The sequence below is a fragment of the Sardina pilchardus genome, chromosome 14 (genome assembly GCF_963854185.1).
Source record: "Sardina pilchardus chromosome 14, fSarPil1.1, whole genome shotgun sequence".
Classification (NCBI taxonomy): Eukaryota; Metazoa; Chordata; class Actinopteri; order Clupeiformes; family Clupeidae; genus Sardina; species Sardina pilchardus.
In genome coordinates, this window is record NC_085007.1 from 8,398,181 (window position 1) to 8,415,242 (window position 17,062).

The 17,062-nt window shown below is 40.2% G+C and overlaps 1 protein-coding gene and 2 long non-coding RNA genes across 3 annotated transcripts; all 3 read right to left on the bottom strand.

Moving 5' to 3' along the window:
- Positions 1 to 1,283: 1,283 nt before the first annotated feature.
- Positions 1,284 to 5,528, bottom strand: LOC134100339 (uncharacterized). Its single transcript, XR_009941258.1, has 3 exons — positions 5,041 to 5,528; positions 1,409 to 1,493; positions 1,284 to 1,307 (listed from the first exon to the last, which is right to left on the bottom strand). It is a non-coding gene; the product is annotated as an uncharacterized LOC134100339 (long non-coding RNA).
- A 1,106-nt stretch (positions 5,529 to 6,634) lies between these two features.
- Positions 6,635 to 7,278, bottom strand: LOC134100521 (uncharacterized). Its single transcript, XR_009941285.1, has 3 exons — positions 7,206 to 7,278; positions 6,935 to 6,971; positions 6,635 to 6,834 (listed from the first exon to the last, which is right to left on the bottom strand). It is a non-coding gene; the product is annotated as an uncharacterized LOC134100521 (long non-coding RNA).
- Positions 7,279 to 11,583: 4,305 nt separating this feature from the next.
- Positions 11,584 to 16,030, bottom strand: LOC134101111 (cilia- and flagella-associated protein 251-like). Its single transcript, XM_062554684.1, has 2 exons — positions 15,875 to 16,030; positions 11,584 to 12,537 (listed from the first exon to the last, which is right to left on the bottom strand). Exons 1-2 carry the CDS (start codon positions 15,930 to 15,932, stop codon positions 11,747 to 11,749), a joined length of 849 nt encoding a protein of 282 aa, XP_062410668.1. The 5' UTR covers positions 15,933 to 16,030; the 3' UTR covers positions 11,584 to 11,746.
- Positions 16,031 to 17,062: the final 1,032 nt, after the last annotated feature.

Sequence of the window (17,062 nt, forward strand, 5' to 3'; positions counted from 1 at the left end):
AGCATTATGTCTCTACACAGAACCATAGGTAGTCAGGCTGCATTGCCATCTGCTGGTTGCATGAATGTCAGTTTCAAAATTGAGTCACGCACAAAAATTCCACAGAGGTGGAAAAGTTCAGCTTCAAAAAATAAAGATCCAACTATGTATTGGTTCTACCTGTGCACTTAACACAGGTGATCTCACCAATTAGCTGCTACCTGGCTAATGAGTTGTGCTAATTAGAATTACCTGATTAAATGACTGGTTGGAACAAATTTGTGGCAGGACCTTTAGTTTCTGAAGCCTGACTTTTACACCTCTGGAAACATCTAACCAAAACACTGTGCATGGGCCCTATCAAAAGTTTTAATTACTAAGTAATTACCATTAATGTTGACGCTGTTCACTCTGCTTAAGTGATGAAAGAGGTGCCCCTGAATAGACCAAGAAAATGGATACTGTAGGACTACTTAATACTAAGTCACTAGGACAGTGGAAATCCAAATGCCATACGTCAATAGGCTATCCCTTGGAAGAGAGGACTAAGCAACGCATCAACCAAATGTCTATGGTACAGAAACCTGGGTGAACCCAGACAAACCTATAATCACATTTGAATGTGCTCTGCAGGTCAGTCCGGAAAGAATCCCATTTACGTCTGTTTCCAAGTCACCAAAAGCCCAGGAGCCAATCACAATGGCATACTGTACATTCAACACAACCAATAATGCTGCACCTGCACTGATATGATGGTGACAGTTTAATCTGTCTTCATTATTTTGTCCAGGGTTGACAACAGGAAAGGCTTCTGACAGTTGTATGGAAATCATAATAACTTATTATGATCTACATACAATTAATCGTATGAATATGATGATGATGTGTTACGATGAGCTGTTCTACATTGAACACTTTTTGAGGTTTGAAACTATGACTTATAAGTCAGCTCATCGTAACACATCATCCGATTAATCCACCTCTCACTATCGTTTAATTTTTACAATCCAGTCGTAAAAACAGTGTGATGGTAGGCCACCAGTGGGACTTCACTGCCAGGCTAAAACGGCAATATCACTTCAAAAGATGACCATTTTACACACTGATCATAGAAAAGTGATGCCTCAATGCTGAAAAAGAAAAGATCTCAAATGAATGCAAGTTGTGTTTATTAGAGTATTAATGAAGTGCCTCTGGGCGAATTTTGGGGGATTTTCTAGATAAACTAGAAATTATCCTGGAGAAAAAGCCCCTGTGAGATTTCTTCTCTGATGAAGCAGAGGTAACCTTCTCACTCGAGGCGACTGATGTGGCCCAAGGGAAGCAGCCTGCACAAACACAAAAGTTATGATCCACATTTTGCCAGTCATCCTGGATTTAGTCATTTTATATAAATCAGTGTCCCTATCAACAATGACCAATATCTTACCTGGACCAACACGAGAAGATGTCGGTTCCAAGTTCTGATCCACATTGATGGATTGCTCCTTTCTACTGCTGTCTGACTTTGATTTCTGATAAATAAGCATATGCAAAAAAATACTTAATAAATGGGAAATGGGCAATTGTGAAGACACAGTTGTTGGAGAAGCTTTAAAGGGACACTTCACCAATTAGCATTAAGCGTTGTATCTTTAGAAAACCATTCATGTTTTTGAATGGTCGTGCATCATTCCCTCAGTTTGCCTTAAGATGGGAGAAATACGGATTTCAATGAAACCCATGAATAGGACTTCCTGCTTTCAATGAAGTAAAATGAAAGCAGGAAGTCCAACATTAGCCCCGTTTATACTATGGGCTGAACCCGGTGCTGGAACTTAAGCCCAGCCCAGGTAGGAGTTTATACTAGACGGGGCTGGGCTGAAACGGGGCTTAACCTGGAACTATTGCCCTGACAACAAGCCCACCTCAACGGTCAGGGCCACGATCTAAGCCCCGGTGCTTACACGTCACGTCGAACTGGTTACTACGGCTACCGTTCTATTTACTAGCTGCCCGTGCCCGCTGCCTGTAGAACTAGCTAGCTTCTGCTCCAGGGCCGAGGACGAGGTACTTGAATTGGCAGGTTAACTCCCTCTCTCATTTACAACAGCAGCAGGTTAATAATTTGCACAATAGTTTTGGATCCGAGGATTTATTTCGCGATCTTTACAGTATCGCTACATTCAATTTCACATCGCTCCGGTCGCTGTAACATAATGCCTCTCTCTCCCACTCTAATCGCACACACACGAAATCAAAATCTGATCTGTCTTCGTCTGTAACTTGTCTGCAAATCACGAATCTGTTCTGAGTGAGCGTGTACAAGTTTTAAATCTGCATGCAATCGTTGTTTGAAGTGTAGTTTGTATAGGCTACTGGATTTTGCTCGTATTTATGTAGGCCTATAATAAACCAATCATGATGTTTAAGTCATGTGTCATTTATTTCCTCCGTGGTATTAGCAGCCTGTCCTACTTTTAGTCCTGTCTTGATTAAGTAAGTTGGCGCTGTTTGTTGTTTACCCCAATATATCTGTTAGTAGGGGGGGGGGGATAAATGGCCTAAAAATTAAAAAATTGGAAAATGATTACGCCCACTTCAGGGATGGTGCATTGGGTCATTTGGGAGATATTTTGTATTGGAAGTTGGTACCTATCATGAAATAAACCCCCCACCCCACCCAAAAAACTAAATCGGACATGGGTATTTCCTCCTTTTCCCACCCTTTGATCATTAAAAATAAAATAAAATGCTCTCATGGCCTACTTAGGCAAGAGGAGTGACCGAACCACACTGGAGTAGCCTATGCCAAATTCCAAGAAAGTCTTGAAAGACTAAGAAAAATATGAAGTGCTACTTAAGACCAACAAGTTCAAGTTCTTTCCAGGCCAATGTCACTGAATACAAATTAATGAACTGTTTTGTATTTGAAATAAAAAGCTAATTTCCTAATGGGTTTCCTAATGAGTCTTTTAGTATTGAATAGTGACTGTAAGAATAGTGAATGCATACAAAGGGTGGAACAGCCCCCCAAAAATGCTCTTTTTGTGTTCTTTTTTCAATTTTAAAGAGGAATGGGGGATTATTTTCAAGATAGAGTCACTTTGAGGTGTAACAGTTCTTCTTTTGATAGTGTTTATTACAGTAAATATCAAATGGGTTTGAAAGCATTTATTTAACAGTATATAAGCAAACTGTAAGAATAGCTCATACATACCAGGCGGAATGTGCAGAAAATGCCACTTTTTGGGTTCTTATTTTCATTTTCATGGGGTGGAGGGTCATTTTCAAGATAAAGAGTTACTTTTGGTGTCAAAGTTCTTGTATTGATAGTGTTAATCAAGTCCCAAATGGGTGTGTTGAAATTTTGAACTTGATGATTATCCCCTCCCCCTACTGTTAGCAATGTATTTTTCTTCAGAATTAGCCACCTGGCATAGGCATTTTATGCAGTTTTTCGAGAATGTTTGTTACACACCGTGTGTAATGATCTATGAATAGCCTATACACAGGGCTATTCAAATATGGTATCATCTGCTATGGGCCTACTACTATCATCTTTTAAACATAGGAGTTGATTGCATTTTATCGTGAGGCAGGCAACCCGCGATGTGAGAGAGACGGCAGGGCAAGATAAGGGGAGGGAAAGTGAACTCAACCTGAGAAAAGAGGAAAATTCAGCTCAAGTGTCGGTACTGATACAGCTGGTCAGTGTTTAAAAGAAAATATGAATTACAGTAAATTTAGAAGACGTTTTTCTTTCAATTAATTAAAATGAAATAATTAGTGAATGGGGGAGTTATTGTTGTTATTGTGTTTTGTGTGTTGAATTAAAGCAGCTCCTGCCAGCACGTCATCCAGCATAGCTGGCATATGACTGTGGCTCTGACACAGTCCACTCGGGGTCAAACACCTCACAGAGGTTGTGAGGAAGAACCCAACAGGCCAGGACTATATCTTTCACTGTTTCCACATTGCAGTCATTGCACTTTTAGGACTTCTTGTTCTCTTTCCTAACTTATGCTTGTCTGTCTAGCACCCAGTTTTTATCGCTTTTTGGATGTGCGTGTGGTATTCTTTTGCATACTTTAATAAGGACAGTTTTATTGTAATTTCCCATATTCAGTGAAACAAAAACTTCACCATGGGCTCAAATAGTGCCACATTTAGATGGCACAGACAATATGCCTAAGCATAAGAGTTTGAGGTGGGGAGTTTGCAAACTTGAAGAAGGCTGCAGTTTTGAAACAGGATTTTTTTTTTTTTGTAAGCCCACACCCCATCCCCATAACAATGCACAGGCCAGGTTAAACGTTTGAAAAGCTATGGAAAAAAAAGGTTGAAACATTACTTCCGTTGTAAAACAATTTGTAAATAGCATACTTGTAGACTATTATACCCAGATTATACCCAAAACAACACTGTATGACTGTTACTCTGTCCGGGTCACTGTCCGTTGTCTGTAGCCTACTGTAAAAATGGTGGGTGCATGGTGTCACGCTTGTAGTGGGATCAACATTTAGCATGACAATTTTATTATTGAAGAGAAGGAAAGTTCTTTGTAATGCAAATGGGATGCAAGGTTTATCCATAGACAGTAAAAGGGTTTATCTGGATCCATAGAAAGCAAAGATTCTATAACAGAGCTCGGTTCTAGAATCTTTGGTTTCTATGGATCCAAGTTTGACAGTTGGCTACATGGCCCACCCCAGAGCCACCCCAGTATAAACGCACCGAGAACTCTAGCCCTGGTGCTTGTGCCCTGGGCTTAAGTTCCTGGGCTTAAGTTCCTGGGCCAATGGCCCATAGTATAAACGGGGCTATTGAAATCCGTATTTCTCCCATCTCAAGGCAAACTGAGGGAATGATGCACGACCATTCAAAAACATGACTGTTTTTCGAAAGATACAAAGCTTAATGCTAATCGGTGAAGTGTGCCTTTAAGCATTTTTAGAATTAAGAGAGGAGTGATCGCTGCATAAGCATTTGTTATCTTTGTGTAGCACCTGTACACCTTTCTTCAACATATCTGTAGAAAACCATGATTGTAGAAGGCCTATATCAATGACATATATTTACCTTGATATGAAAAAAGGCCTTGATTTTTGAAAGTTTTGGGAGGAAACGAAGTTTCCGCTTCTTAGACTCCCCTTCCTTTGGATTTGGCACAGCAGTGGTTTGTATGAATTCACGAGCCAGGGATGTGACCAGAGATTTCTCAAAACAAGGATCCTCTGACATCATCGCCTTCAGGAGAATGTCCTTACTGCCGAACTCATGCAGGAGATCACTGTAAATGGCTCTGAAGACTTTTTTAATCCTCACATCACATGTGGTCATATTTTCTCCTATGCTCAAGGCTGCATCACTTTCTGTCTTTAGCCTGTTAATTAGCACTCTAGATATGTCTAACATGTCATCAGAGAGTGACCCTTGATCATTCAACTTAGACAGTATTTGAATGACTAATATAGTGACCAGGCTGTTATAATCCTCTACGGTGGAATTCACTGGATTTGGTGAGGCATAAGGGGAACCAATAGCAATGTCCTTGCTTCCTGAAATCTCAGTGGGATCAACTGAAGAAGATCTGCTAAGATCCATTTGCTCCTCTAAATCTCCTGTTGTTTGCAGAGTCTGCAGAACTTCCAGGGCTAGCATCTTCATGGTATCCCTTGTCATGACTGTGGTAAGAACTTGTAATGCCTTCTGCAGGATTTCTGAAGGAGGTCTCGAGGCACCTTGGGGTTCTACTTCAGACAATGAATGCAGAAAACTGGGGCAAGATGCAGAAGATGAAGCTTGTTGGATAACTCCTTCCATGCCGATAGTCCAAGGTGATGGAATGTTGAAGCATGGAAGCAACACATGCTTCACTGTCTCCTCAGAATATATCTGAACAACCTGTCTGACCATTTTTTGTGGGCGAAATTTGCCACTCTGTCCAATGCTCAAAAGTAGAGAATCAGAAGCAGACTTTGTGGCAGGGATTCCTTTTTGGTCCCCAGAATGAAGATGGCGAAACAGGGTTGTAAGATTTTGCGAGAGTGAGCTCAGTCTCTCGTCACATAGCAATCTCTCCAGCCTTTCCTCCACTGAGGTGAGATCTTGAGTAGGAGAGAGAGAGCCATCTTCATTCTGCACATCCAGCTCAGCGGAGATGGTGTTCACAATGCTGGTGATTGATTCAGGAGAGATCGAAGGCTCATTTCCAGTCATGTCATCCATGTCAATATAAACATTCTGCAGGATATGCTCCTTTGCGATTCCATGCTGGGATAATGAAATAGTTTGCAGGGAGGTGCTGGACCTTCAGAAAATCACAACAGTTGGGAGTTAGCCCATAACATTCTCTACAATCTCAAAGGTTTTCTTTAGTCCATAGCGCTGCTACAGTCAAGACGCACAAGCAAGCACATACATTTACATACATACTGTACATTACATACATTTACAAACTTACAGCACTTACGGTACAATCTCAAAGGTTTTCTTTACATAGTCCATACAGTCCAGACGCACAAGCAAGCACATACATTCACAACCACGACATACATTCACATACTTACAGCCATCACCTCTGTCAATCTGCCAGATCATTGGCATTGGCACAACATACCTCTTTCCAGAAGAACCGTGTGAGCTCACGAGTGGCTCATCACAAGACCTGCTACCTGCTTTAGGGACGATTGATGGGGTTTTTGGCCCAGTGCCGATAACGTTTCCATAGCCATGGCTCTCGTCTGATACCATCAAAAACCCTGGGTCGTCTCCTAGCCTCCTGGCAAGGTTTGGCATGACGATCTGAAGCGCACTCAAGTTAATGTGTTTGGCTAAGATCAAGCACACCTCAAGGAAATATGCCTTTGTCACCTGTTTTGAATGGAGAGAAAACATTTGATTTTGTCTCAACACTGCAACACAACATTTATGATCAGGAAAAAAATCACTTAATTATATATACTGTACTTACAGGGTTGGTCATAGCATCAGAAAATGAATCCCATTCCCTTTGGAACAAAACATTGAAATTGATTACCAACTGTTACTTTGGCTGTAAAGCATCTGCTAAAGGACTGATATAAAATGCATATCTGTACTATACGGTGAGTCACTTAAACTCACTTTATGTGAAATAAATTAAATTGCCTGCATGGTGTTACTTTACTGATATGGCTATCTAAAATGGCACAGTATGTTTAAGGGAAATGTATTGTGGACACATCATAAGGAGAGCTACTTACTCTTCACTGAGACCCATAATGTAGTCACGCAATGGCAACATCTCCATCTGGGTCCTGGAGGTGGGCAGCTGATGGACTCCCATGTGATCCTCTGCTGCTATGGGCTCTGTGGAGGCTGGTAGAACTGCAGATGAAGAAGCTGAATAACATGACAGAAGATTAACAAATGTTATTATCGAAACATAAAAATGTTAAGTTAGGATGAAAGGGGAAAGGGAAGTCTAACCATCAATAGTTGTGATGCTTCTCTCCTCTGTTGGAGTTGCACTCTTACGAGAATCCATTATTTTCTGCAAGACAATGTACAGTATTCCTTTAAACATGCAGCTATGTAGGCCTACTGCCTTTAAACCTACAGTATTATAAAGGCAACTAGATATTTGTTATAATCTTTAAATTATTTTCAATATAGTAAGTTCAAAAACACATTGTCCTTTGTCCAGTCTGTGTCCTCTACAGTATGTCCACCACAATGACCACAGCAGACTTCAGGAACAATCGATGTAAGGCTTTCTAAGTAATTGCGGTATACCAAAGCTATTGCAATGTACAGAAGGGTTTCAATTTCACACCAAACTCTAGCTCTAAGCTTACACTTTCAGATGAATGTCGGTTTTACATGGGATGTATTTTAAGAAAACAGAAATATGTATGGTGACATTTTGTATGTTAAATGCTAGGGTTAGGATTAGGATTCATTCAAAGTGAGAGTGCAGTGTCATAACATTTTTTACAGAAACTGAATAAGAAACATAGTGGATGTTGAATTGTGCATCTACAAAACAGCAAAAATTTACACAAATGACTGAAATTGGCACCGGAGTTAAAGATGACATAGTTTGGAGAAATTGAGTAGCCTATTTGACCTGTTCTCTGATTTTAGGTATCCAACTGTCTTGGACAAATACATGGCTAGATGCTATGTTCCATAATCAAAGTTGCTAATGCTTTTTCAACCATCTCTGCTTAAATTAACTGAAGTGATAGATTTTGGTTTGGTAGTTACTAAATGGCCTTTCGTAAGTACATTGACTGCATTTAATTAAAAGGCTAGTTTCTATAAATTGTTCCACATACCTTTTCGTTTGAAATATCGTCCCATATTATCATAGGCTATAATCAGTGCTAGTTGCTTGCTGAACTGAAATGCTCTTGCTGATGCTGTAAGGCATGTATGATGTCACATTTGTGGCTTTGAGACATCAGCAGCATACAGGAGTGATGTCAACAGGGTATGAGTCATAGATATATGTCAGATATATATAGTGACAGCTTCCCTTCCCTTCCCCATAACCCATACCATAGACTATGGTATGGGTTATGGGGAAGGGAAGGGAAGCTGTCACTATAGTGCACCTAAGGTTGGATTCATTGATTTGACACCTGAAATATTCAATAGTTCAACTTGCTGCTATTGGAGATGATTGCTGCCCTTATTGTGAATAATTGGAAACAGGGTGGTTGATGTGACATTGTTTCGTCCTGATTGTCAAACATACCTAAAAAATAGCTAAATCTGCTAAATCTGTCTTTAACAAGGAAAATAAATAGATAAGTTAGTAAACATTTTCATACTTAATTAAATGTAACACTACATTCAAGATTTAAATAGTGGTTGAGAACCGTCAAGATTTTAGGCCTATATGTAGGCAGTCTAACCAAAGATCCTTCATTCATTACTGACCGCTTTAACCCTCTCTGGTCTAACTAAAACCCTCTTGTAGATGAGCATAGTTAGTAGCAAACACTTTGTTCTATACCAACGAGACTTTTTCCTGTGAATGCGATTAAAGAGAACCCGATTTTCGAAGACATTTACATGTAGCTATACTCCTGCGTTTACTATCTAGCCTACTTAGCCTGGCTAGCGCGTACCATCACAGCGCAAGACAGGATGGGAACACAGGCTTCATCTACTAGGTAGGACCTATTTTTTTACAGTCTTTGGGTGGTAGGACACTCACGGGAATTCAAATGTAGGCTACTACTTTTTGACCACTCTCCGGGCGTCTTCACCTTTAATAGGAAACCTGCCGCTTGCCGCTGGCTAGGCAGTCTTTATGTTCTTCCAGTAAAAACGTTTGAATTAAATGCAACCAATAAAATAAACATTATCCTGCTCATCCGTCAATCAAAATCGACTGGGAAAGTGACCATGAAATCAACATGACTTGAAAGTTATTATTATGAAGTTATTATAACAGTTGACTACTTGCAGCGCAATTTAGCCAAGTGAGCCATGTGGTTGTCAGGGATGTGTTGTGACAACGTGTGATGTAATCTTCCATCACCATGGTAAAGCGCAATGTTTGTCAGAATGTTGAGAGTGGAAAAGCTCACAAAACATTTCTTCTCGACTTTTACGCGCGTTGTCTCCAAAGTCTCTCCAGCCTCTCCAAATGCTCCAGCAAATGTAACTGTCATCAAATTGGACTTAGTAAGATAGATGTAGTTGCATGTCATTTCCCGAGAGCGTTAAATGAACACGACTGTCTTGTAGACTCCTAGCAGAAAACACTTTGTTCTCTACCAACGAAACTTTTTCCTGTGAATGCGTTTCTACAGTAGCAAGATTTGTTTTTTCGGTCACAATTGTGACCGGCGGGATTAAATGGGTTAAAAGGAACCCTATTTTCGAAGTCATAATAAAAAACTCACAAGTAAAAGGTTGATTATTTACATACATGTAGCTATACTCTTGCGTGTACTATCTACTAGGAAATCAGCTTTGAGCGCAAAAGAAATCTTGGCGTTTTTGGCGAAGACATTCTAACCATCATGATTTCGAATGGCACGATTTTCAGCACAAAAACTCTTTTTAAAAATTATTTTCAAAGACAGCACTGCTAAAATAAAATGGCCCATTGTAGCAGATATCTATCGCCCCTCATGCTGATTTGCTATGATTAATTAATAGGCCTACTGATATGCTGATAGGCTGCTTTGCACCTGAAGGCTCCGGCAACTTCTACCTGAACCTTCAACTCCGAGTGGTAACTGACTTGAGGAGGGGCTGGTGATCAGATGGCTTGTGTGTGTCAGCCTGTATTTATAATCTGTAAGTCTGATTTACATGTGAAGGAGGAAACAAACGTGTTTCTGGTTCACAGTAGATTTGTGACCATGCATTAAACTCTCCTCATTCAACAAAGCTATTAACATTGATTACTGTAACATCTTATGTTTTTATGTCAAGTGTTGTGCTGGTATCAACAGACACCAAGAAGATTGGAATTATATTTTGGAGTGAACGATAAACAAACAAAAATTCTAAATCAGTAGAAACGGCAATATGATGTCTTGAAACTTGATCAGTTGTAAACAACTGTTGTTAAAGCAATATGGCACTTCTGATTGTGGCACTGGTAACTGTCTGGTAGCCTGTGGCACTTGTGCCTGACTGAATCCTATATCCATTTCTCAGCCCACTCTCACTCGTGCCATGATGATATTTCTTAAATCAACTGAACTGATATGGATGTTTGGTTTGGTTATCGTTACTATAGCCTATAAGTACATTGATTGTATTGAACTAAAATATAGTGGCTGAAAGTTATTCGACATACCTTTTCTTTTGAGATATCATTCCATTTTATCATAGACTATAATCAGTGCTGGTTGCTTACATTGTAGCCCAATGAACTGAAACTGAACTGAAATGGACTTTTATTAAGTCATTGTATGATGTCACATTTTTAGGCTTTGTGACATCAGCAGCATTTGAATGAGGTCATTATACAGGTGGCCTAGGAAAGCTGTCTAGTTCACCCAAGAATGGAATTTATGGATTCATTGATAAATTTAGTGCAACTTGGAAACTTTCAGGTGATTGCCCTGAATGTGCCCTTATTTGGCCTACGTGGCAATACTTTTCTTATTTTGCCCAATGTTTGCATCAGGAGCATCTTTCAACAGTGACTGAGTAGCCAATCATCCATGTTCAGATGACCAATAGGCAACATTTAACAAAAACATTATATATACTGTATATATATATATATATATATATATATATCTGTCATTTAAAACATTATAATAGAAAGCCTAGTAGTGAGAGGCCTGCAGTCAGACCTACGAAATATCTGTATGCTCTTCTATATGCCCACTGCTTTTCTCAGTCTATACCAATGACTTGTTCTATATTATATTTGATCACCACTCAGTCAAAATGTTCAAATATGCACATTTTTCTCTCGAGGTTGAGTAGCCTGTTGATATGCACAGTGTGTATGCTGTCGATACGCATTTTTTTACGATTGGATCATAGGAATTCTTACGATAATGATGGGTGGTGTAATTGTATGATTTGTTGCAATGAGCTGTGAGATCACATTGATTGCACTCACAAACCCTTCAATTAATTGACAAATGTTCTCAGTTCAATGTAAAATCTGTTATTTATTTATTTGTTCATTTCAACGGATATTCTACTAATATACCAGTCACATTTCAGTTGTAGCTGATTGATGCTAATGTAACTTTGATACCACAGACAGTAAAGAAGACAGTAGGCCTACATATACACAGTAGGTAAGGCTTATTTAATCCTCATACATGTCCAACTCCAGTCGAGCATCCTCTTCCTCCTCCAGGTAGGCCTCCCCCTCCTCTTCCTCCTCCAGGCGTTCTTCCTCCTCTCCCTCCTCCTTATCCTCCTCCAGAAGGGCCTCCTTCTCCTCTTCCTGCTCCTCCTCCTTTTCCTCCTCTAGTTCCAGATAGTCCTCCTCCTCCTCCTTACCCACTTCCCCTTGCTTCATAGATGCTCCATAAATGTCCTCCTCCTCCTCCTCCAGGCCATCCCCCTCATCCATTTCATCTTCCACCATATCCTCCTCCTCCTCCTCCTCATCTTCCTCTCCCACTTCCCCTTTCTCCATGGATTCTCCATAAATGTCCTCCTCCTTCTCCTCATCCTCCTCTAGGTAATCCCCCTCCCCCATGTCACCTTCCTCCACCAGGTGATCATCCTCCTCCTCCTCCTCATCTTCCTCTCCCACTTCCCTTTTCTCCATGGATTCTCCATAAATGTTCTCCTCCTTCTCCTCATCCTCCTCTAGGTAATCCCCCTCCCCCATGTCACCTTCCTCCACCAGGTGATCATCCTCCTCCTCCTCCTCCTTCTCCTCCTCCTCCTCCAGCTCCATCCTGGCCTTCTTCTCCAGATTCTCCTCCACCTCCTTTTCCAGCCAATCCTCCAGCTTCCTCAGCCCATCCTCTGCACTCTCTGGGTGATCCTGGCGCAGCAGTGGCACCCCCTGGACACTGGGTGCTTCCATGCCCTCCTCAGGTGGAGGTGGAGGCACGGCATCTTCCATATAACCTACAGGTTTACCTGAGAATGACAGCGTACTTAAGTCAGTTTGTTTGTCTTGGCATTTGAATACCGGGTGAGAAATTGAATTCAACATACAAATTCCATCGTGCACGATACCTATCTTAAGTGTATAAATCTAGCTTTAGGGCAAATCACACATGGCACCTGTCTTCAGTGTTTAAATCTAGCATTACAGTGCAACAAGACAATTTCACCTGAGGTTTCCATCTCAGAGATGGTCTTGTAGTGGAAAAATAATTTAGATAAGAACCATACTTTCAGTGCCTATAAAAAGTAGTCACCCCCCCTTGGATATTTCCCTTTTTGCTTTATGAAATTAAATGGTCATTCATTTAATTGAAAGTGCATTTCTACAAAGTAATATTAATTAACAAGCATACAGTAAGTGAGGGAATTGATGTAAATAATGTTCCATGTACAGTACATCCCCTGGAGTTCAGTGAAATCCATCATGAAGGAATATGGCAAATGTTCAAACCAGCCAAAGCTCTATGGGTGAGTGGCAAAGCTCTCATTAAATCTAGACTTAAGACATGTGGGAGACTCCAAGGTCAAATTGAAGAATGTTTTTTGACGAGAGTTTTTTGGCCATCAGAAGATGTGTTTGGCATATACAAATCACATCACCACAAATGCAACATCCCTAATTTGAATAGAAAAGAATGGAATAGAATATATACTTTTTTGATCCCGTGAGGGAAATTCAGATCTCTACATTTAACCCAATTTAACCGAATTAGTGAACACACAGCACACAGTGAACACACAGTGAGGTGAATCACACAACCCAGAGCAGTGAGCTGCCTGCCCAACCACCGGCAACCCTTAGGTTACAAGCCCGGCTGCCCCTTGCATGCTGGTTGTAGCATCATGCTGTGGGAATACTTCTCTATAGCAGGCCCTGGAAGGCTTGTAATGGTAAAGGTCAAATTAATTCAGAACATCTTATAGAAATGGAGCACAATGTAATTTAGTCTACAAGACTATGACTTGGGAGAAGATTTACTTTCCAGCTAGAAAATGGTGGTTGAGTGGTTTCACGGAGAGAAATTGAGTAAAATTGCAGTGTCAAGATGTGCAAGATTGAGACCTATCCATGCAGACTCCATACAATTGTGGCCAAAAGTGCTGTCTGCTGTCTTGAAGGGAGTAAACATTTACAGTATGTAAGCGATTGTAAGCAATTATTTTGCATTATATCTATATTAACATTACCTTATAGAAATCTTTCACTTTGACATTGTACGTTGATGGTAATTTTGATACTACAGATGAATAAAAGCCTATCAGACCAATCGTAGGAAAAATCAGGAACAGCGTTATATTTACAATGATGTGCATCAAGGGCATAATTTCACCCTAAAGACCCATCAGCTGCTCTAACTAGACAAGGAATGTTAGGGCTTAAACACAACAGCAAAGGATAGATAATCATACAGTAATAGTGGCGAAGTCAGGAGACATCCAGTCTACCCTAATCAATGTCTGTTGACCCAAGACAGACAACAATAAGTGATATCAACCCTTGCACCTTCATGTTTAGGAACAGTAAAGATATCATACAGGGTCACAACGCAGGAGCATACTTTTAGTGTCAAAGTGACCTATAGTGAGAAATGCAGAACATTAAACTATACTAAAAGTATTGTAAAAAAGACCAAATTAAAATGATCAAGATTCAAAGAGTAAAAGGAGACAGTGCTGTTAGTGAACTACAAGAAAGGGTCACTAAAATTGGAGATACAGTAATATGATTATTATTCATTATTGCCATATTTTCACCAGAACAACTCCATGTTTTTTTTGGTTTTTTGCTATACCGGTACTTTTTATTTTGATTTAGACATACCAGATACATACTAGCCTACATTTTTGTACTTTAACAGAGCGAATATACAGTACACAGTATATCAATACAGTGTGAAAGAATGCACTGAAATATTTCATCTTCAAATATATTTAAGATATCATATCATTGCAGTTTTTTTGAAAACAAAACAATAATAATAATAATAATAAATATAGCTGCAAGCAGCAATGTGGGGGCCAAGCAGGCAGGTAAAAAGGCCAGAGTTGCCATGGTAACTCAATGCCGCTACGTCAGGTATGTAGTTTTAAGCAGTCACAAGAATTTTGATGTCAAAAAACCCAAGATTGGCCGAGATGCGAGCTCACTTCCTGTTTGGCGGCCTCGCCGTTATTTTTGAATGGCTGTTGCGGGAGAACGGTTTAAGACATCATTACGAAAATCAAGGCCTATAGTCGACTCGGGCGGATGATCATCCGTGTGAAGTTTCGTGAAGATCGTACAAATTTTGCAACCTATGGAAATGTTTAAGTGGTTTTGATTAAATCCAATATGGCGGCCAAATCAAATATGTTGATGTCACAAATTGAGGTGGGTCAGCCTAAGGACCTCCCACAGTATAACCAGGCACCAGTAGCAAGTTTTAATTCCGAACACATCAACAGCTACAGGCAAAAATGCCTTTTTGCTAATTGCGGCACCCCTAGAGGTCAAAGGTCACCAAATTTCTTGAGCCTCCTCCTGATGGGGTCTTGAGTACATGTACCAAGTTTGGTTTTGATGCGTGCAAGGGTTGCTGAAATATGATCCCACTTCCTGTTTGGCGGCTTCGCCGCGAATTTCAATTGGCTGTTATGGGCCAACGGTAAAAGTTCCGAAGACTAAAAGCACGAGCTGAATTAGTCTTGGTCTGAAGATGCTCTGTGTCAAATTTGGTGAAAATCAGAGAAAATATGTGACCTCCAATACATTTTAAGTGTTTTTGATAAAATCCAAAATGGCGGAAAATCCATCATGGCGGAAAATGACTTCACAGGGTGCGTTGAACTCGGGCAGGTCCAAGCATTCCAACGATACCTGACTTTTGAAAATTGGACTTACGGGTCAAAAGTTACGTGCGTGAACGCACATCCAACTTTGACCTGTAGGTGGCGCTAGAGGGTTCAAGGTGCCGGCATGAAACTTGGTGACATGAATGATGGGACAGTGCCGAATCAGTGTGCCAAATTTCACAACTTTCCCGTAGTCGGTTCTATGGGCTGCCATTGACTTCAATGGCAGAGGAATAACAATAATAATATTTTATAATAATAAGAAAACTAACAAACACAATGGGGTCCTCGCAGCTTCGCTGCTTGGCCCCCAATAATAACGTCTGAAAAGTGTTAAGTGTTATTTCAACAAGTTAACATGTAGATTCTATCTCACCAAACAATATCGATACCCAAAGTGTGTTGCTTTGAATCCAGACAAATAGGAATGAGTCTTTGTGTAACTGAAGATAGTAAGAGGCTGATGGATTCTCACCTGCAGAAGGAATCACCAACAGCATTAGAAGTATCATAACGGATCTTTGCCAAGCCATTTCAGGTGAGCTGAGCTTCTCTTGGTTATTCTTCTGTTTTGTCTGTCTTCGGCTGATTTGTACCCTTCTCGAGCTGGTGATGTCCTGGTGTCCTGGTGATGAACTTCTATACGTCTGTAAGTCGGGGGTCATACAGCTGAGAGTATTTCTGCTGATGTGTCGCTACAGGAAGTGAAGTGGGTCAACCACACACCATGACACATTTTCTCTACAGAGAATTGTGAGCTTTCCCATGAGCTAACGTGTGTGCTCTCACACACACATTTCTGTTACACGTCACATACAAACATTTTTATCTCTGAAAATGCTTAGAGTAGCAATTAATGCTTCCTGTCATGGAAATGCCTTTACCCTTTTTAGGAAAATATCAAATTACATTCAGCCCAAGTGTTCCATGACATATGAGGCATGGAAATTGCCCCTCAAAGAAGACCCTCAATGAGGAGTGTTGTAGTGTTGTTCGAATATGACATATGTTTACATATTGTCACCTTCCTAAAATATTACAGGCCTACAGTATGTAACTTGCTGACTTATGGTCTGTTTTTATGACAATTTTTTTTTTCTCCATCATTACATTTTTGGTTAACTTTTGGTGATCTGAGAAACCTGATTTTTTTTGGTCATTATTTTAGGTAGGTGACCTATAACATTCTTCAGGTTGTTCTCATTGTGGTAGCAGGTTGCTTGATGAGAGTAGGCTAGGCTTATTTCCGAGTAGGTGTAAAATTAACAGTGGGTGTAGGTGACAATTTCCTCCACCAGCTGACAAACACAGACACGTTGACTATTTTAACTCCTTCCTGAATAGATTAAATGTAGGACTAGCGGTTCCTTCTTACAGAAATGTTTTTTTTTTCTAAGGAAAATTTTGGTTAGTCAGGTTAAATATAGGCCTGGGCATAGGCCTAGTCTTGAATGGTCTATATTTAACCTGACTACTAAATATGCAGATATCAAGTGGAAGAAGCTTAGCCTGCCTAACTGGTACCAGGACCAAAAACAGTACAGATAACCATCTTCAATTTGTTGGTCTCCTTTTTTTTTTTTTTTTAATTGTGAAAAAAGAAAGAATTATGGCTGGCATCAAATTGTCGTCCACTGGGCAACAGACAACCGGGAACGAATAC

Excerpts from the sequence above, each read along its gene's own strand:
- LOC134101111 (XM_062554684.1), bottom strand. The coding sequence starts at position 15,932 with ATGGCTTGGCAAAGATCCGTTATGATACTTCTAATGCTGTTGGTGATT. Across the intron at positions 12,538-15,874 it reads GTTGGTGATTCCTTCTGCAG|GTAAACCTGTAGGTTATATG; the intron begins GTGAGAATCCAT and ends TGTCATTCTCAG.